The 20553-nt window shown below is 38.4% G+C and overlaps 3 protein-coding genes across 8 annotated transcripts in view; all 3 read right to left on the bottom strand.

The window, feature by feature from the left end:
* Positions 1-620: 620 nt before the first annotated feature.
* LOC124487021 (ubiquitin thioesterase OTUB1-like) lies at positions 621-4602 on the bottom strand. 2 transcript variants are annotated; one of them, XM_047049007.1, is made up of 7 exons: positions 4495-4602; positions 3481-3545; positions 2598-2696; positions 2373-2491; positions 1734-1818; positions 1458-1652; positions 621-1150 (listed from the first exon to the last, which is right to left on the bottom strand). In XM_047049007.1, the coding sequence occupies exons 1-7, from the start codon at positions 4535-4537 to the stop codon at positions 953-955; spliced, it is 804 nt and encodes a 267-aa protein (XP_046904963.1). In that variant the 5' UTR covers positions 4538-4602; the 3' UTR covers positions 621-952. The 2 variants fall into 2 exon arrangements, with proteins under 2 accessions (XP_046904963.1, XP_046904964.1); XM_047049008.1 differs by having other exon boundaries at positions 3481-3542; positions 4495-4588.
* Positions 4603-4977: 375 nt separating this feature from the next.
* Positions 4978-12426, bottom strand: LOC124487191 (cell wall integrity and stress response component 4-like). Of its 3 annotated transcripts, XM_047049335.1 has the most exons (12): positions 12266-12426; positions 10600-10647; positions 10109-10216; positions 9050-9154; positions 8625-8753; positions 8155-8190; positions 8043-8072; positions 7621-7722; positions 7480-7504; positions 7133-7215; positions 6648-6701; positions 4978-5213 (listed from the first exon to the last, which is right to left on the bottom strand). In XM_047049335.1, exons 1-11 carry the CDS (start codon positions 12321-12323, stop codon positions 6691-6693), a joined length of 735 nt encoding a protein of 244 aa, XP_046905291.1. In that variant the 5' UTR covers positions 12324-12426; the 3' UTR covers positions 4978-5213; positions 6648-6690. The 3 variants fall into 3 exon arrangements, with proteins under 3 accessions (XP_046905291.1, XP_046905290.1, XP_046905292.1); XM_047049334.1 differs by lacking the exon at positions 6648-6701; XM_047049336.1 differs by lacking the exon at positions 6648-6701 and having other exon boundaries at positions 8043-8069.
* A 1229-nt stretch (positions 12427-13655) lies between these two features.
* The window catches only part of LOC124486937 (serine/threonine-protein phosphatase 2B catalytic subunit alpha isoform-like), a 28673-nt gene continuing 21775 nt past the window's right edge, over positions 13656-20553 (bottom strand). For 2 of the 3 annotated variants that reach the window (XM_047048831.1, XM_047048832.1), the window contains 3 exons: positions 19900-19984; positions 19373-19470; positions 13656-14528 (listed from right to left, as the gene is read on the bottom strand). In XM_047048831.1, coding sequence (XP_046904787.1) covers positions 14329-14528; positions 19373-19470; positions 19900-19984 — 383 coding nt within the window. In that variant the 3' untranslated portion in view covers positions 13656-14328. Of the gene's footprint in view, positions 14529-16574; positions 16605-18671; positions 18681-19372; positions 19471-19899; positions 19985-20553 lie in introns of all 3 variants that reach the window. The other variant, XM_047048833.1, reaches the window with a different exon arrangement.

Raw genomic sequence — 20553 nt, 5'->3', positions numbered from 1 at the left:
TGTCTTTTAGTAGTGAAGAGATTGATGACTGACTTTCATTGTTTTGAGGCAATTTCACTGAACTTGCTGTTTTCACCAGTAGTGTAGCTTGAGGAACAGTTGGTTGTATTGTCTATGAAAGCAGAGCCCACCCATTGGTTAGGTAACTGGATGCGAAGACAGTTTTCCACCAGTAATAACCCCCAGACCTGCTAAATGAGATTATCAGGTGACCAAACTGGTAGGGTTTAAGACGATTGTTATCTTGAGGTCAGGACTGCCTAGCTGGTGGTCAGAGGCTGAGCCCATCACAGGTAGGATCACTTCAGGACCAGCAGGAGTCCTGGCCTGATGTGCAGTCTAAACAACCACTGGTGTACTAGTGGTCTTCAACCCTGGTCCTCAGGGAAGACTGTCCTGTATGTTCTAGATGTTTCCGTGCTTAGCTGTTCATCAGGTGGAGCAGGAACACATCTAAAAACATACAGGACAGTCTTCCCTGAGGACCAGGGTTGAAGACCACTGCTCCAGTCCATGACCTCAGCCAGGCACGGTTAGGAGGGCCAGTCATTAGAACTGCAGGGAAGTGCCAGCAGATTATGCAGAATGCATCACAGACCCACACATTGTACATTTGGACATAACATGTAAATCCCTTTAATAAAACGCAGTGTAACAAAGGAAAGAAACCAACAAAAAGCAAGTTGATAACATGTACAACCACAAAAGAAAAACTGTACAACTCTAAATGCCTGGAGTCACTTTGTCTTTTTGTTTTTTATTCATGTATGTTCTGTGATGGAGGAAGATTGGAGTGAAGGGTAGAAGGTGACTGTAATGTGACTGATCATCTTAATCCTCAGATGCCATACTTTATTCATAGTACAGTAACGTTTACGTCAACATGGCGGTATGTTCCCCACTGCCTACACAGTGGGAAGGTGAGGGGAGGGGGAGAGAAGAAAGCAAGATCCTATTTGTACAGGATGTCATAGTGGCCGGGTCTGTAAAGAAGGAAAACGCGAGGCTCGCTGCCCTCTGGAAATACGTGGTGGTTGACTGTCCCACCCTCACCTCTGTCCATGTACTCCACCAGGATGGACACGTTGAGGGCCTGAGCTAAGGCGATGATGTGGATGTGGTCGCTCTCTTTAGACATGGGCTCCACTTCCTGTGAACAGAAGACAATGGCCCTCGTAACTGTTGCTACTGCTGGGATGGAAAAGCATGGTTCGGTAGACTAACATGTCATCTTGTCTACACTGCAGTTAATTAAGATATGACAATAAATGATCAAGCCTCTTTTTTCTCTCTTTCCCTTCAAATAAAAAAAAAAAACATTCCACAGTCCATGTGTGGAAAATCTGTTAACTACCACACTAACGCGTTATTACACTATCACGACTTGTCAACCTGTTAAGGCCGTTCAAAAACGTTCGACCAGCTCCTCAACATTGTACAGTGTAGTCCAGACTCACCTGCTGACAAAACTCCTTGACGGAGCGTCCTCCCTCGATGAAGTGCTGGAAGAAGCCGTGCTCTCTCTGCAGGTACCCTGAGGTGAGCAGCCGCAGGTACACCACCACGTAGTCCGACACGTTCTGGTCGTTGAAGGAGCCCAGCAGCTCCGTCAGCCCTGGCTGCTTCTCACACAACTCGATCAGGTCCATGAACTGGGGGGGAGGAGTCGGGACAATCAAATCCAGATTCAGTCTGTTGCACTTGCATGTTTGTATAGGATTGCAAAAACTCACTGTATTGTGAAAGTCTTCAATGGTGAACTCTGTGAAACCCTCGTTCACCAGATCCAGTTTGCTTTTTGCTGCCACAGCCTTAAACCTGTAGAAACATTGGAGTCAGTCATTACCACCAGCCAGCCACTTCTGAAAATTGAATGTTGGGGACAATAATATACTTTAACTTCATGTATTAAATATAAACCTGATACTTGGCAGTCATGGGGTGACTGGCCCTTCTACCTCTTTTAAACCATAGTTGGTTCCTGACAAGGGCCCTCTTCTGCATAGCGACCCTACAAACACCACCCTGCAGCCCACTCGAGCTTTGGATGGACTGCATTCCTATCCTCTTACATGTCACAGCCAATGACAACACACAAACCTTCCCATTCAAGTTAAAGTGGCAGGTAGAAGGCCCTATACATCTCCAAAGGAGGATGTCTACACTTCCACCATTATTAGAAGACAACCTCCAATTAACCTTTAGATTGAATTACATCAATATATTATACATCATTATATGTCAATTGTATGCTCCTGTAAACATTTTAGAACTTACAGAATTAAAATCTAAGTATATCAAATATTTTGTTTCATATCAATTGGATAAGTTCCCTGTAGGAAATTGGTTTTGCATCGTGTATCAAAGCATACCTCTGCAGTTCTTTACTGTCATCCAGAAGTGATTCGAGATGCGAGAAGCCAAACGCTCTGTAGAAACAGTTTCCATCTGGACGCGTCTTGCGAATGTAGGAATATTTTTTGTGTAAATCCTAGGGGAAAAAACAAAAACAATGGCCGATCAGCGTTCGCAACGAACAGTTGTGATCGAGTGGTGGAAATGTTGTGATCGCCGTCAGTCTCAGCGGCTGCACCAACCTTGATCTTAAGCTGATAGATGCTGTCGTCCTGGGCATACTCTCTTTGCAGCACTGACAGCTCCTGTCTGTCTGACACTAAAGGGTTACTGGTGGCGATCTGAAGACAGAGACAGAATGATTGTTCAACATTAAGAAAACAAGGTAAATGGTTCCGTTTTGTGGTTGGGATCATTTGATTCATCCAGTATTACCAAGAAATGTGCACAGAAAAAGTGACGTAAAAGGAAAAGAAAATTGTGGAAAAATCTTCAGCAAAACAGCTGGTGTTATTGCTTTACACTACAGCAAAGTTGTCAAACGACTTAAGATTCAAATACAGACCTTTTTAGACAGTTTTGGATTATTAACAAGCTAATGCTGGACTACATAGAACTCATACATGTTTTGGGGCTTGCAAACTAATTTTCCAAGGAAGGAAAACCTACTTCTCACCCATAGTTGTCTAGCAAGTCACCTAACTTCTTGGGGGACTGAGGCTGAGTGGTATGGGAGAATAGCTGCATTTAGAACATTTAGAATTTGCAGCGGTAACCGAGCAAGAATGAAAAAGGATGTGTGTACACAAAGCATCAGGCTCTTCTACTTGTCATTGAGCAGCTAGCTAGACCACCAATAAAGAGATATGCTTGATGTGAAAGGTAGATAAATAAAAAAAGTACAAAAAAAAACAAACAACAAAAGCTGAAGGTCTGTGCAAGCATTTGTATAGAAAAATCCGATGACGTGAATGTCACAGACCAAATATGTGATAGTCAATCTGTATGTAATACCGCATTACACATACTGTATGTCAACTCATATAAAAGCAATGTGAAGAGGACCAAAAAATTGCCAATAATAGAGCACAAAGGGTTCCTCTCAGCATGAACACTACATCTCACCTCCTGTTGAATTCTGTCCTGTTGAGCAATGATGGCTTCGTCATAAGCAAGGCAGTTCACTCCTGCTATAAAAGGGAAAGGGTTCAAATTAATCTTTGCCTAGCAGGGTTAAACTATTAGGGTTGCTACTAAACCTTAAGTATTACCCAACCACCTAAGCTACCTAGTGGCGATGTTGTTTGTCAGGCTAATGTAATCACACAATAACAAAACCTGACATACTAACTAAAACAAGTTATTTATTAAAATAAACCTATTGATGGACAGAAACACGTTGAAGAAGCATGATGTGGACTAGGTTATGCCAGCTAGGGTCTTAACGTTGGTTAAATTGTAATGGTTAGTCACTAAATGCCTAATTTATCTCCTGTCGCAGATACATAATAAGTTTGCAAGCTACTAAGCTAGTAGTGTGGCTAATAGCTAGCGAGCTACTAAGCGTAACATCGGAACGGATACACTACCCGCATGCTGCATTCCTAACTGTAACATTTTTTTCGAATGCTTTAGTAGACTACTTGTTACCTAAAGAGAAAGGTCGACTCAAACGTCGTTAAAACATAACTGACAACGAGCGTATCTAGTTAGCTAACCCACTGACTGTGAAAAGCCAGCGCTACATTGTCATTGTACCAGCTAGCCAAACCAAATACAATATGTAGAGCTAGCTCTAGCTACAGCTCAGCTAGCTCACTGACCTAAACTTCAACCATGTATGCTCCAGCAAGGGTTACATATACCTCTGTGTGAACAGCCAATTGGTTGGCTAACTATAACTATCGCAATTGATTGCTAAAAACTGGTTAATAAACGCTGGGCTGCTAACATTGTTAGCTAGCTAGCAAACGTAAGCATTTATTTTTCATCAGTTCGTTCACTGTTGGGAACACATTATTGCAACATCATCTTCTCGTGCTGTCACAATTTAAGTACAACAATAAACAATAGCAGCTAGACAACTATAAATGCCTGTATAGTATGTCATTAAAGTTGATCTGTTGTTCATTTACTTACCCTCGATGTCTCCCTGTGATTTTTCCTGCTGTTCTTCCGCCATCTTAGCTAGCTAACTAGAAAATTTACTTCCATCGATGTATCGCAACAAACACACACAAAGAGACTACTTCCGGGTCTTGGTTGATGATTACTAGGTCACCATTTCTTTTATTTTTTTATTTTTTACGATTGTCTCCATATATATATATTATTCTCTCCATTCTTTTATCAGTTCTTTATGGAAAATGATTTTCTCCACACGTATATACATCTTAAGACTTCTGCCCATACTTAAATTATTTATAAAACGTAGGCTACACTAAACCAGAGAATGTCTAATAAAGGAAAAAACAGGCTCTGACTAAACTAACCCTTCTCAATCATACCATGTTTCGCTTGTGTAAACAACTGTAGTCTGAAGAAGTGATGTTCGATTTCTACTTTTACTTGACTTTTTCTACCTGGCCTGGCAAGGGTAACATAATAATCACAAAACAAACATTGCAAATATTTTTTTGAAGCTTTATTTTAATCATACAGGCTCTACAACCTTTTTGTATAACCAATTGATTTTCTTAAATTAATTCTTTCAGCAGTCATCTTTTACATTTACCAACCACAATCGTGCTTGATGCCATGTTTCTATGTGAGCGCTAATGTTGTAGTTTTCCAGTTGTCGCCTACTATTTCCATTTTTTTTTCTTTTTGCAACAGACTCCCGTATTATCTTGCAACAGCTGAAAAACATAAAATAAATCAACCTTAATATTTCATACATTTCATTGAAACTTCACAGTTCACTTTACATTTCACATATAACATGTTGTTGCATGTGCTTTATGGTTAAAGAGTTCAACACTAGATGGCAGTATTGACTTTCTCACAGGACAGCCATGGTTGGCACTCTTCAGTTAAAACATTAAACTGTCCATCCACATGGAATAGCATTCAGGACAAGCTGATAAGGCAGTCCCTGTTTCCTGTGGGTTATTTCAGGAGGATAGTGTTCATTTATAGCTTCCTTCTAACATGCATACTTTGCATGTTTGTTGTGTATGTGCACAGCATTTGACGACACTTTACATTAAGGCTACATTAGCATGTAACTACATTTTTTAGGTTCATAGGAATTGCAATGTAATTGAATTGTTAGCAGTATAGGTTATTACAATAGTATAAGGAAGCACAGTAAAGTTGTAAAGGAGCAGTTGAACATTGTGTTATCAAAACTAGATCAATGTAGAGACCAACCTCCCCATATCAAGTTTCACTTGCAATAACTTGTATCGCTAAACCATAATCAAGTTTAAACTAACTCTTCCTAGGTACCTACAATATTGTTACTATGGACTATGTTGCTATGTAGTTGCATAGCAACTAATGAAACCTTAATGTACTGTAAAGGTAGAATAAAGGATGCACGTGAATATTTTAATCACTGCAAGGTGAAACATAACATTAAACCCAGAATTTCTACAAAATGTATGAACATAGCACAGTATATTAATTTTCTATTCATTGGATAGATACAATCATTGAATGACATGACTGAAGAACTGGAAAGACTCATTAGTGTTTCATTCATTTCATAAATTAATCAATCATTTCGCACTGCCCCCTAATGGTCTACCAAGGATACATCCCAATTTAAAATGATTGGGCAGTTTTGGGTTTACAATCAAAGAAAAAACAAAAGGAAAAATACCTATTCATCTTATTTGTGTTAAATATAATGGACCAATGAGAGTTCTACATACTGTAGTTTTACATAAGATATAAGAAAAAAGTTTAAAAACCGAATCAATATGAACTCAGATATCCGGTCACAACCCAACCTTCTTCTCAGCACAATTCCTAAACATTGACCACATTTCCGCCTTGCAGGCACCAACCAAGTGCTCTACATTAATAGATGAGGAAGTAGGAGTTTAGGGGGTGCATGCACATAAGAGTGTGGGCCACATTCGCTGGACACACAATAGGCCTTGTCCAGAATAATCTGTGTTTATGTAAGGAAGTTCCAATCTTTCATCTCCTGCTGGTCTATGAAGGGTGGGGGGAGCAAAATCACAGGAAACACCTTCTCCTAACTCTGTAAAACTATGGACCATTATGGGACATGCACAATGTCAAATGCTTCAGACCTTCTGGGAATGAGAACAAGTTTACACCTTGTTAAAGTAGTTGTCCATGATGGAATGTGGTAAGAGAATATCAGTAAAGGTCTGAAACAACAGTTGAAAAATAAGGTTTAAAATGACAAATAAAAGCAAAGGCATACTAAAACACCACTTTAAAAGGAAGCATTGAAAATGCATCCATTATTTTATATAGGATTGCTTATTTTATTATGTTATGTGAAATACTTTACATATTATCTCTTCATACATTTTACCTAAATGAATTCATGTTCTTCTTTATAAAGATCTATTCCCAATTGAACATTCTTCGGTGTTTTACTTTCTGTATATATAAATATGTTTTGTCCATACTTTGTAAGCAGGGGTCTGAGTGGCTAAAGTCAAGGGGAACTCAGTACCTCTTACAAGCTATATGAGGTTGTTTCATCTGCATTTATTGACATCAGTTACAGTTATGTAAAATTGTGTTTAAAATTTGAACGAGGCTGCCTCTGAATGATGGGTTCCAAACTTACCATTGACCTCTCCTCCTGATGACTTGACCCCAAGAAGCATGACACCATCTTTGCTGCTGTCAGGCCTGCTTTGGTAAGAGGCGCTACATTTAAAGCAAGGAGAGAAAGACCCATCTCAGAAATATTTACAGTATATTTACATTCATAGTTAGTGTGTTATCATTTCTAAAATAAATAATGTGAAGACTATGATACTATTTGAAAAAAAAGAACCTTTACTTCAAGTTAAACTCATAACTGATTAACACAAAATGTCAGTAAAATTCTGGTGCAATCCAAAGTTCTATGGATCGTAGTAGCTTCCTTTTTGTGATGTAATACACTCCTGATTTACTCAGGATACTCACTTCTCATGTTCATGATCATTCATCTCTGAAAAGAGAAAAACAAGAAGAAAACAGTCAATGTCGCAGTTAACTGACAGCAAATGATTGTGGATCAGTTGACTGACACTTTCTGTGGGGCCACACTGTTATATTCAGCAATACCTGTGTGGTCGTGGACCTTCATGCATTTGAATTTGAAAATGACGATGCCAGCAGCAAGGACAACGCCCAGGACTGGTAGCAGGACCCACAGGAGTGTCTTATCTGAGGAAGGTCAAAGGTGGATCCTGCTGACAAGACAACTTAGCACCCATTCACCATTTTCTTCACTTTACTTGTGACACTATAGTGTTTTAAACATAAATAGTTAACATATAGAGGAAGTATTCTGTTGGAGAGTTGACAAACTACTAACAACAAATGTAAATAAAAAGGGGTCTGTGTCTTTATATGGGAAGTTGAAATGGCAAAGCAGCACAGCTGGGAATTGTACATTATTTTACTGTTCATTTTATTAGCTTAAATGTGTGTATTATGTGTTTATTGGCCAGAGCTAGTGAATATGAAACAGGAAGCAGACCTACCATCAGGATCTTTCATCTGGTCTGGACCTACTGTAAAGAAATGATCATCTTATGAAACCAAAGTCAGATTCAGTAATTGGAAAAATATCAAATAAGGAAGGTCAATTCTTACCCTCCTTTGAGCAATGAGTCAGGTTATGTAAGCCTCCTGGTGAAAGAAGACTGTACATGAATATAGTGTACAGAAATTGGGATTCATATATCTATCGGTGCTTTTAAACACATCCCAGTTATATAACATGGGGGTCATTGTGTGTTTCGGTACTTGACATCAGACACTCTCATCCAACGTGCCAGTCAAGGTGGACCCAATCTCAGACATTAACCCTAATTATAATACGGGTGGATGAAATCCAGCATTCTGATTGGTTGAGAGGGAGTTCCGGGGTGTGCATTATTGAGCGATAAAGTACTGTATGCCTTTTTACATTTACCTTAAAGGGGAGAGTTCCTCCGCTGCGCGTCGGGCCTAACAACACCCTGGAACACGTACTTTATTGACAATAAAGTACTGCCTCTCGTACCTTATTGCTTAAATATTCAACAGTGATAAAGTCTTGATACATCCATGAACTCTCCTACCTGTCAGGTTGGTACTTGGGGTGGTTGTACCAGGCACTTCATTTTTTGTTGTCACTGCATCAGTCTTAGAGGGGGTTAGAGTGGGAGCCTGAGATGAGCTGCTGGCTTTCTGTTCTGTTTTAGTTGTCGCTGGTGAGAAGAATGAATGCACTGGTTTGGTACTTTTGGTAAAACTAACACATTACTCTCTCCAGAGGTTACTAAACACATCTACTAAATGTATCTTGGGAAAGTTTACTAGTTAGAGTACGGACATTTGTCTTTGAAAAAATGACCAAAAATGGCATTTTCACATCCAAAAACATTGGACCTGTTAGTAACCCCCTAGTAGCATTGGACCCAAATAGTAACCCCCTAACCCCTTATGACAAGTCATATGTTCAGTTGAAATTAAACTGTGGGAGATATTCAGATTAGGGTCTTACTTTCAATAGTATGATTGTTGAGCCCACTGGACGATGACATGGATGATGCAGAGGGCAGCTGGGTTGTTTTGGTGATAACAGTTGTAGCAGGTGTCCTTTCCTCTACTGGAAACAGAAGCCTGAGGGCTTAGGTCACCACTCAATACATTTCTATGAATTGTGATTCTAGGTTCTGTATCTCTTTTTGTATTGTAATTTTTCTCTCTTGGTCGACCCACCCCATAACCTGAAGAGGTTTGTCCTTAAACCACTGATCAGTTAACAACAATTTGAGAAAATGATTACTTTATTATTTCTATACTGTTTGAAATGTTCTGCATATAATAAACAATGTTTGATCATACCTTGCAATATTAAGCTCATGAATGAGGAAAATAGAAGGAATGACAAGTCCATTTCTGGGAGCCCTATCTAAATACCTAAATAAAAGCTATAATGCATCCTCAGGGGTACATCACAGTGTCCTTTTTCAGTACCTGCAAAGGCTATGTTAATCATCTTGTATCCTCCCATATTGTGACACCATATACTCTGTTGATTTCCTGTATTCATTGTCCAGTCTTCTGTGATACTCAACTTGAGTGTAACAGACACCTGCACCTCACATATGTGTAATAATTGATTTTGTCTTGAACTTCTCTTGAACTCATCTTAACTATTCCTTTCATTGACTTGGCACTTACAGAGCAATTGGGTATTATCGAATATGTCTTCAAACCTCAATACAGAACCGCTGCGTTAGGCAGTTAGCTGCGGATAGCAAGAGGCCTGTATGTTCTAGATGTTTCTCTGCTCCAACACACCTGATTCAAATGAATGGGTTGTCATTAAGCTCTGCAGAAGCCGGATAATGAACTATTCATTTGAATCATGTGTGTTGGAGAAAGGAAACCTCTACAACATACAGGAAAGTGGGCCCCAAGGACCAGGGTTGAAGCTCACTGCTTTACACGATACAATGCCACTGTCTCTGCATCGACATCCACTAGAAGCCCCAATTAGTAGTAGATTGATACAGTAACACGGATACATTTGCGTAACCATAACCGACTAACTGACCTGTTGTGAAATTTGTCTTGTTGACAACAGCATGGTTACTAGTAGAAGAGGGGGGCACTGTCGACTGTTTACTGATGGTGGTGACAGGGGGAGCCACAGATGTTGCTGCTGTTTGAACATAAAGGAGACATCTATTAACATTTATAAACATTATTTACAGGATTTGGGGGAGATCTAGCTTTGTTTTTCATAAAGCAAACCAGCCACTGAGCTTCCCCATCCCGCTTCCAAATGAACAACCAGTGCTTCCTTCAAAGGCCTCCACCATTCGACTTACTGCCCTGATAAAAATACTTTTGCAAAAAATAAAAGGTCAGAGAAATGACCTCACCATTACAGATGTTACAGAAAATGTGCCAGGTATGATTATAAAGTTGACATTTTAACCATTTAGATTAGAAAAGTTAACAAGTCTACAATACAATAATTTGGGTAAACAGAGAAATACTTCAGTAATCATATATACGGTCAATGTAGCTAGTGATACCTACCTGGAAGTGTAGGTGAAGGGGTAGGTACATTTGGATCATCTGAGAGAACTGTGTGCCAAATAAAAATGTGTGAATTCAAGGACATAATAAAGGGACATTCCTAGATTTTTGTCTTCTGGCTAGTTTTCGCTCCTATTGGTAGCACAGGAATGTACATGTCACTGACTGTATTCTATGCATCAAAATTCCATGTAATCTCAGGTTAATATGCTCTGTTCCCTCATACTTTCCACTAGGACAGGGAAGTAAATAGATCCCTTATACCACATTGTCAGAACATTGGTTTTCTATGGACTTTCCCTGCAGCCATAGGACTGGGTGGGCGTGGGATGTGCCATCTGAAAATTATGCAGATATGCTATTATGATTTTACAATGCCCTGGTTGGTCATGGCACTGTTTTTCCTGAAGGTTTTATTGGAATGTTACATGGTGTGTTAACTTCCTTTATAAGTGTCACTGCCCTAAACCAATGTGTTTGAGGTAGAGGGATGGGGAAAGATGTAAGGATTTGTTGAAGTGAAGCGTCTTAAAGGGGGTAGAACCTCCTTTCATCAAAGGCCTTTTAGATGTTGACCATCTGAAAAATGATTGTCTTCAGGATGTGCTATACTAGTCTTGCTTTAAGATTTCTGTGCTTGTCTCTTAAGATTGGTCTGTAATCATGTCTCAAAATCACCTGACTTCGTAAAGATTACTTTCATAATACTGTTCCATACCCATGTACACTTCTAGAGAGCATGGCATATACATTCAAAACAGGCCTATGGTTAAAAACACTCACATCCATCCTACGTTAGAAGATTTTTTACTTGCTATGACAAGAAATATGGGTCTGCTTTCCTGCCACACATTTATTTTCAAGTGGATATCCTCTGCTTAGTCCAGACCTATCCTGTCTCGAACAGTCTATTGTTGTCCCTTTACCGCTACTGCCAAAGGCCAATTACAATTTTCCTGTCTTCTGTAGTTTTTGTTGGACAAGGTTACTGGGTTTGAACTTAATGTCTGTTTCATTCAACCTAGGAAACAAATCAGAGATTTGATTTATAGTGGAGGATTATGGATAGTGGATCAAAATTCAGTAATACTCCACAACAGAACAGCCCTCTTCAGAGTGACCCTGTTATAATTTAAACCTGAAAACCTTCAACAAAAACTTTTTTGTTAGCATTTTGCCACAAACTGAGCGAGAAATGCAGGTAAAGTCAGACTTTCTCAGCAAACTGAATCACTACACAGAACTATTTGAATCACATTTATAATCTAAATCAAACTTTAAAAGTTATAATTCATTAACTCTTTGCTCTCAGCCCATTTGAAAGCTGGACAGTGTCCGTACACAAAACTTTCCCTTATTTTGTTGCCTGCAGTCTGTTCCTTCACACCATTCCGTCATGACAACAACATTTTATTGAAGATTTCACACAGGAAACATTTATCCGTTAATATGACCATCCTTTTCCTGTAATTATTTTTTTCAAATGGGGTCCTGTATGTAGTACAAAATAAATTGCATTGCAGGAGAATTATTCATTTGAATTGTAAAATGTGAAACCTGACCAAAACAATGTAAGGATTCAAACAAGTAACACTGATTTGGATAAACTTTGACTAGTTTTCTGCTAGTTTTCTACCAGTGTTGAAGGTTTTAAGCAGTTTCTTACCTGTTGTGAGGAGCTGAATTGAGGCTAAGAAGAGGACGACTGTCCTGAAAGTCTTCATGGTGTTAACTGCCTACTGGAGCAATTCCCTCCAAGTTTAGAGTGCTGTGTCTTTCTTCAGAAGCGTCTGGTCCAGCAGTGTGAGTGGTGGTCAGGCTCCAGTCTTTTGGTGCCTGTTTTGTCACTTCCTTCACAACAAGAGGAGGAGATACCCTAGTTTCCCTCCTGTTTTGTACTTTTTTTGCCAGGTCTAACGATCAAAAACATTATGAATATATTTAAGTTTATACATACTGTATATTTAGGATCTTTTACAATAACAAAACGGATAAAATGCACATCAATTGTATTCATACTGTTGTACATTTTATTTTTTTATGTTTACACATTTTAAAATGTTTTGATTTCCAGACTTGAAAACCAGAGAGTAGGCAAGCCTGGCTATAGTACACTCGCAAACATCTTTATTAAATTTCATTTCATGCATCTTTACTGAACAGCAATATAAAATACTTTTTCATAGTTGCAGGCGCATGCTTCATCTGCTAACATTTTTGAAGACTAGAAAAGCAAGGCTTCATGTTGTGCAGTGAATTACTCGGGCACTTAAGCAGTTAGTAAAAAAGGTTGATGGAGTTTCGTTTTTCCTTTAAGTATCGAGCAGTATCAAATTCGTAATTGATATACAAGAGCAGAGTTTCAAATAACACATTAAATAATCATGATAACTAATAACATGTATCATTGTTATGACTATTTATCATTATTATTACAGTAATAACAATAATAAATAATGATAATTTCAATTTTTAAATAATTCTGCTAATAATAATACACTTTGTGGCATACTTACAAAACAGAACAAACATTCCTAAACCATTATGTGACATAACAGCTCATGCGTCAGTTTTACATGCAATTACATACCTCACAGGAATACTCAATCATGCTAAACTGGACTGTGCACAATTTCAAGTATATTTTAAAAATGATTCCTCATCTTATATAGTTAAATGCTTTAATTTCAAGAGTGGTTGAAGGTGTAAAGTATTATTATGGTATTACTTAAAAGAATGCAGATTTCCAGTAAATATTCTTGAAAGCACAGTACATTTCAAAATTATGAATTTCCATTTTACGTTCCCATTTTACGGATTTTATAATTCATGCATAGGCAGACACGTTTACTTTTCTAAACAAAATGCTTTTTAGTTTGTTTACTTTGTTGCAATACTTAGAGAAAAAAATTACACTCCAGCAAGAGTTCCAGCAAGCCACAATAAATCTATATCCCACTCCTCAAAGAAAGAAAACAAAAACATTTGTAGGCTATAGATAAACATAAATTCCAGTTATGAAGCTCCAAGAAAATAGGTATTTTTTACCAAGTCGATTAGCCATTGAACATATAATCCTGTTAACGCACACACCAAATAAACCTGAGGTAAGCATAAACTGTACAAAATCATATAACATTTTTTGGCATTTCAACAATGTTGCAACATTCTCTTTAAGACTGCCTAATTCAACTCAGAGCTATTTTATAAGAGTAGGAAAAAAAGTAATCAATAAATAGTCCTTATTTAGTTTGTACACCTTTATATGTCAAAAATGTGTTTGATGCTGTTTAGTGCTGTATTTTTGTAAACGTACAATAGTTAGTAAGAAGTCCCTTATCCAGTAAATGAGTGAGGAGCTCATATAATCTCCCTTTGGAGAATATTTCTCACTCTCATTCCCACTGTGGTGCAGAATAAAGCACATTCCTTGGCTATTCTGAAGATGAAAGCCAACCATACCTTACCAGATTTTACTGAAGAAAAACGTTTTAAAGGCATATTCAAAGACTCGAAAGTGCTGCATCGTCCCAACACAAGTTGGAGACGTTGCACCCTGTACACTGAGATCTCCCTGCTTCTCAGATCCACCATTATCACGTAACCCATGGGGGCATCCTCTGTGTCTTCTATGGCTATGCTGTAGCATGCTGCAGTATGGGGGGGTGGCATGACCCCCGTCTCCTACCCCACAGCCGGCCACCCTCAACAGCAGGATGTCTGTTCTGTTCACTGGATGTTGCTGCTGCTGGTGTTGGCCTTCACGTCCGTGCCGTTGGTCTCGGAGGACAGGGCCTTGTTGAGGGAGTTGAGACTGGCGTCTGAAGCCAGCGTGTCCCTGCGAGGGGGCATCCTTTCGTTGATGCGGTCCAGACCCTTGGCCTCTGCAAAGCTTGTGATTTTGTGCTGGGGCGAGAATCCCTTTATGGCTGAAGGGTGGGGAGAGGGGGATAGTGGGAATGGGGGGGGATTTAGAAAAACAGAGATGCAGAATGTTTAATATTTCTTCACACCAGTGCGAAATAGTAGGATCAAACACACACATCCACAAACACACGCACGCACGCACGCACACACACAGTAAATCATTGTTATTGATATATTTGGGTTGCCTTCGCTTTTGTTCAGTTCAGTACATACTGTAGAAACTGCTACAAATATCTGGTGATTACTTAATTAATCATTTCACCACCAAGAACACTAGACTGATGTTTTTCTTTGAACAAGACTAACGATTAAAAAAAATGCACATTCTTGCATGAGAATTACATTTATGTTTGGGTATCTAGTAGCCATTATTGCAGGTTAGATTAACATCAATGACATCTTTGATTCAACAAACATACATTTTCTGAACTGTCAGCTGTCAAGGTTCTTGCTTTTGTGATCAACTTAATTAAAGAGTAAGAGTAATCTAAAATAATAAAAAATATAACTGAAAATGAAAAATGTATATTGTATAATGAAATAGCAGCACAACCATTGCAAATAAACACAATAGAGATAGAATTACATGATTCTGCTGAACTATTTGAGAGCATGAAAGATGCTGGAAGTCAAAAAATGTCTAATATACCAGAAATATGTATTTTACAATGAAAGGTCATATACAATGCATTCAAATCTAAAGGTAAAACTAAAGAAAGTGGCATTTTACATGAGAAAATCACATTAGGTTACAATCTAGCTTAAATAATTGTAAAATGTAAGGAATTGTTGTGTAGTACACATTAAAAACAAAAAGTACAGAAAAGCATAGCTTTATGGGCAACCTCTTCAGTATCTACAGAGTCGAGACAAATGAATCTGAAGCTACAGTATTCATGAGTCATGTGTGCACACTTTGCATGTGATGCACCTAAATGACTGTGTCTCAGATTAAATAGGTTAGATATATTTACTCATATTAAACAGGTTAGATATTTAAGGAAATGTTTGCAATTGACTAGCATTTTGAAAATGTTAACCTTGTTGGGCACAATTAAGAACTCTTTTGGACCTCCCAAGAACACTAATTTTTTTAAACATTACTTTACTTTAAAACTGATAACATAGTTGCAAACATAGAGATATCCACTACCCCAAAAAGAGAATTCCCAGTGAGCCTATCCTCCTGTCTAGAGACACTAGGAAGGAGTGGGGAGAGGTACCTCTAAGGTCTTGTTCAGCCTGCTAGAAACATGCAGTGCATAAGGAAAGGCATTTTGGTAGATTGTAAGAGGACAGCTGCATTTAAAGGAGATCATTTGCGTGGATTTTGACGACTTTTTGGGAAAGAAATTAAGGGTGGTGGGTGACGGTGGGTAAATTGTACAACATACTCGTGGGATTTAGCACAGGTCAGACAGATTATTAGCAGCTGACAATGACAACACAACACGGCAGGGTAAAAGAGGAATCACATGGAAAATGAAGCAGAGTATCAAAACTATTGCAAGTTACAGTCATCTAAGGGCATTCAGAGGAATCACCGAACAGTTCCAACGTAAATAGCAGGACCCCGATGCTATTTAGAGTTCAGTAGAGTTGTTTTTTCTTTTACAATCTCTTTGAGGTCATTTTCTTTCAGAGGGGAATCTGATTAGCCTTCCTTGGAGAGTGAATTGTTATTTTAATTTGATGGCGTTCTTTTAAATCAGAAGCTAATAAGTATATGCGAACAAAATATTACTGAGTCAATTGCTTTAAAGGGGAACAACTATTTAGTCATACATAGTAGTACTCCAGCAGGAAAAATATTTGTATCATAACTGTCTGTTTACACTATGTTCACAGGGCTGTGAAAATAGCTTGCTCCCCTTTGAAACAAGTGGGATTCGTTTTTCCCCTGACCTTTTGCTTTGACCTTTGGTTATTGTGATTCTACAGTCTGTTAGCCCAAAACACACTTTATACACGCTACGGCGAGATATACTAAACCCAGTGAAGCCCCTGTCTACTGCAGATGAGCAACAGAAGAAGGCAGACCCATTTACCTTCGTCAGTCTCAATAGCCTCAATAGTAGCTGAAGAGAAGAAGAGGGGTTGCAAAACGAATGAGAGAAGTGAGCATACAGTAGAGTTCATTTTGTCCCAGGAGGAACAAGTAATTAAGCAGCAAAAAAGAGTCAATGCAGAAACAAATGTTCAAACTTTCCATGTTCTGACAAAGGACACACATGGATGTTAGCATAGCAGTGAGGGGGAAGGGACACCTCATTTAAGTCAAAACACATAGGATGAGAGACCAAGAAGAGGACAGAATGGAGAGTCCAACACCAATACACAAGACAAGTAGTTTTGTAGATTTACTAAACTAAACGTATCTAAAAGCTGATTTCAACGGATTATGTCAGATACTGTTTTACCCAGTTAAGTACAGGAAAACTGATCTACCAGATATAAACGATCTTCATCCCAAAATATCTCCTGAAGATAGTAACCGTTGTTCTCCATAAAAACAATAACTCACTCGGGGGTCATAGGTTCATGTCACTATGGTCCTAGTCATGAGGCGTGTTGAGTGTTGTTGATCAGCACAACCCATGAGTCCTCTAAACTCTAATCATAGACCTAATTAGTAGAACTGAAGGCACACACTTAGTAATGCATTTAAAACATGTAGAAGTTCATTTTATGTAAGATAACTGCTTTATGGTAACTTTGAGTAGAACAGTATTATAACTCAAATTTACTGTCAACAAAGATCACACACAGTGACAAAGGACAAAGGAGGTGCTAATGAGGATCTGGTGGTGAACATAGCTACTGGTGTTAAACGCAGGACAAAAATACCGCTACAGTAATCATGCAATGGCAGCTGAACAACTAAGATGAGAGGATAGAACTATTATGTCCTGATTGTCTGTGAAGCCCTCAACACCAGACCTTGTCAAAGACAAAGAACAACAACAATAAGGTTTACTTACCACTTACCATATCCTTCTGTTCTAAAGCAAGAGTTAGCAGTTACATGTTTACCACTGGGGATACTGGAATGACTTTATTCGGACAGTTGCACAAAGACAAATTAACGCAAAATATTTAAAAAGCTGGCTCTACACATAGAAACGGAACTCCCTTTGGATGAAATAATAAAGAGTGATACAAACAACCACTAAAGCTGAAAAAGTCTAAAAAGGATACAACATAACAGTAGAAGCACATGAGAGCCTGCCTGAGTAGAGAGGCCTGATTGCAGACTGTGATTCTACTGATGCTGCGACAGGAATCTCTTGAACATCACTCTGTCTCTATGGTGATACGGTGTCGCCCCAAATGGTGACCATGAGGAGTGTTGTCTCACCCATGGCAACTAAGCTCTATGTAAGAGATAGCTTACAACAATCCAGGCCTTAAACGTGTTTAATGCCCAAAGCAAATGCAGGCTGGGCTAAGTGGAGCACTTTAGAAAAGGCCAAAAAAATAGTTTAACAATAATTTGACAAAGAATAAAAAACAAAACAATTAATGCTACTTGTTTGGCCATGAGACATATTTATATCAAAATATGTTGTCACCACTTGAAACTTCATGGCAAACAGATTTCTATCAAAAGTATATGTTTGCTTAATATTGTTTTATTCTTTGGCAGGCCATGGTATAAGCTTTATAATTCCGTAATAAAGTCACAAAGAATCTTGTTCTGGCACAAAAGTACTTCACTAATCCTTGTCCAACACATACCAATTGAACAGGGATCAGGGGTAGTCAACTAAATCTGACATGGAAACCACAGAGAGGAGAGTGAAGTTATCTGGATTTCTGCCTTTGTGGACGACAAGGAACATTTCCTTGCCTACACATTTTATGTCAATTCCAATTCATCCTTACTTTTAAATCAGTCCCCTCCCTTTAAATTTCACAGTAAATATTCTTAACTGTTTAGCACTTTCATTTTAGAATTGAAACAAATTGATCTGGTGAAGTAGTTTTCCCCTAGTCTAAATGGTTGAAGATGATATGCTACACATTCCAAATATATTCAGAAACAAGTTTTCTAAGGATTTTGATGCATTTTAATGCATTTTGATGTATTTGGAATTTAACATAGGAGGGCGAGTTGTTTGACAAAAATATACAGTAGAATATACCTGCAGTTTCTAGAGAGATTGGGGGAAAAGAAGAAGACACAGACAATATTTCAGATAAACCAGTAGATTGTATAAAGAAATAAATTATATTAATAAAGGCATATAGGCTGCTTTGACTTTCATTTTAAGAAATAACCTGTTAACCTTCTGGAAATGACTGATATCAGGACTGGAGCAAATGGTCTTGCAGAGTTAGTATAATCATGTATGGACTTGCCATAAATTTAAGAGATTACATACTATAACTGTCTTTCTATACTATATTTAGTGTATTTTCCAATCAGGTGAACGTGAGCTTCCAAACAACAATCATTCATTTGTATTTATTTTATTTGTATTTATCTTTCATGTTATATTACTCTTAAATACTGTAAAATAACTTGTTCTGGCACACCATCTTTAAATCAGTTGGTAATTGTTGTCACCTTAATGTAAGAACTATATACACAGAATGTAGCAGTTTTACACCAACCACATCACACGTCAAACTAAATCCAAGGACATGTTGGTGCTTAAGCAAAGTAGAAAGTCTCATGCTTGTCTTTTGGTAAAGCACTCCATTGTCGCCATCGAATTGTTCATTTGCTCCAGAAAAAAACAGAGTGAACTTAAGTAAACATACGTTTAGTATACAACAGGCAGTACTGCGAGTAACATGTTGGGTGGGGTCTGTGGGGGTTGGCGGAGAGACCAGCACTCACCATTCTGCAGCTTCTCCTTGCCTCCAGACAGGACTCCGCTGGGCAGCATACCAGTGGGGGTCAGGCCTTTTAGCGTCAGGACACTCTCACTCTCCTCTCTGCAGAGGCAGCCAGGCCAGGGGAGGTACATGTGTATTGAGGACAATGGCATTTTATGCTGTTAGTAAGTAATTTCTTTATAGTGCAATTAGTCACAATTGGCCTGTGACATCTGCATGATCGATACTTTATGAATGAGCATGTTTTATGCATTTTATTTTAGCTGTCAAGAAGCTTAAAAAGTTAAATATATATATATATATATATATATATTTATACATATATGGGTTTATAGATGTAGACAGCGGTTTTTTTGCAGTGTCAGGAGACTTCCCCTGTCACTACCAGATTGAAAACATTATTATAACGGATTATAAAAAAATAAACCACTCAAGTTGATCTTGAAGCTTCAGCTTGGGATCTAGCAACCCAGGGTCTGAATATACCTGTCCCACTGACTCTACCTCCTATCCCCATGACTCTCCTACCTGAGGACAGAGAATACCCTTGCCATCTTGCCAATCGCTCGGATCTTGTTTCGGATGACCTCCTTGCGTGCAGAGGCGGTGGCCCCTGGAGAACAAACAAAGACATAAACGTAAAACACACACGTAAAAACACGTACACACATATATTCAAATGAAGTCATTGACAGTGGCAGTGTTGGTGGTATTGAAAAGTTCAAAAGTGTATTTTGATTAAGTGAGAGTATTGTTTTGTGTGCCATCAGGACTAACATCAGAAACCATTAATGCAATCCCATGAGGTCCATATCCAAAGTACTGTTTTTAAAGCTCAACACAAAACTGATTCATTTCCTAGATATGCACTGAACTTGTTATTTCTCAACACTCAACACATTCATATTCAAAGCAAAGCCAAACATCCACTGTACAACATTCAAGGTGTGTGAAATGTGCTTTTATTAATGTTGATTAATCAAATATAAAACTTTAGCTAGCATAACAAAAGCCTAGACATATACAGTAATGGACACAGTGGTGTCAGATAACTTACTACAACCCAGTTTTCCAGATTCCAAAAAATACTACAGTGACTAAAAATGAACCGCAAGAAACCCTTGACATTCATCATGCATCCTTCCTTTCACCGTTTAATGAAAAATAATGCTTATTTTCGAT

The sequence above is a fragment of the Hypomesus transpacificus genome, chromosome 25 (genome assembly GCF_021917145.1).
Source record: "Hypomesus transpacificus isolate Combined female chromosome 25, fHypTra1, whole genome shotgun sequence".
In the NCBI taxonomy this organism is placed as follows: Eukaryota; Metazoa; Chordata; class Actinopteri; order Osmeriformes; family Osmeridae; genus Hypomesus; species Hypomesus transpacificus.
Note: the sequence above shows the minus strand (reverse complement) of the source record. Positions and strands in the feature narration are given on the sequence as shown.

Bases quoted from the DNA above. Each gene is read 5' to 3' on its own strand.
- LOC124487021 (XM_047049007.1), bottom strand. From the start codon at position 4,537: ATGGCGGAAGAACAGCAGGAAAAATCACAGGGAGACATCGAGG. The intron at 3,546-4,494 runs GTAAGTAAATGA...TCCCTTTTATAG, and splicing joins ATCACAGGGAGACATCGAGG to CAGGAGTGAACTGCCTTGCT. The intron at 2,492-2,597 runs GTTGGTGCAGCC...TTTTTCCCCTAG, and splicing joins TCTATCAGCTTAAGATCAAG to GATTTACACAAAAAATATTC.
- LOC124487191 (XM_047049334.1), bottom strand. From the start codon at position 12,323: ATGAAGACTTTCAGGACAGTCGTCCTCTTCTTAGCCTCAATTCAGCTC. The intron at 10,648-12,265 runs GTAAGAAACTGC...TTTGGCACACAG, and splicing joins AATTCAGCTCCTCACAACAG to TTCTCTCAGATGATCCAAAT. The intron at 8,754-9,049 runs GTAAGACCCTAA...TCTTCTCACCAG, and splicing joins CAACAATCATACTATTGAAA to CGACAACTAAAACAGAACAG.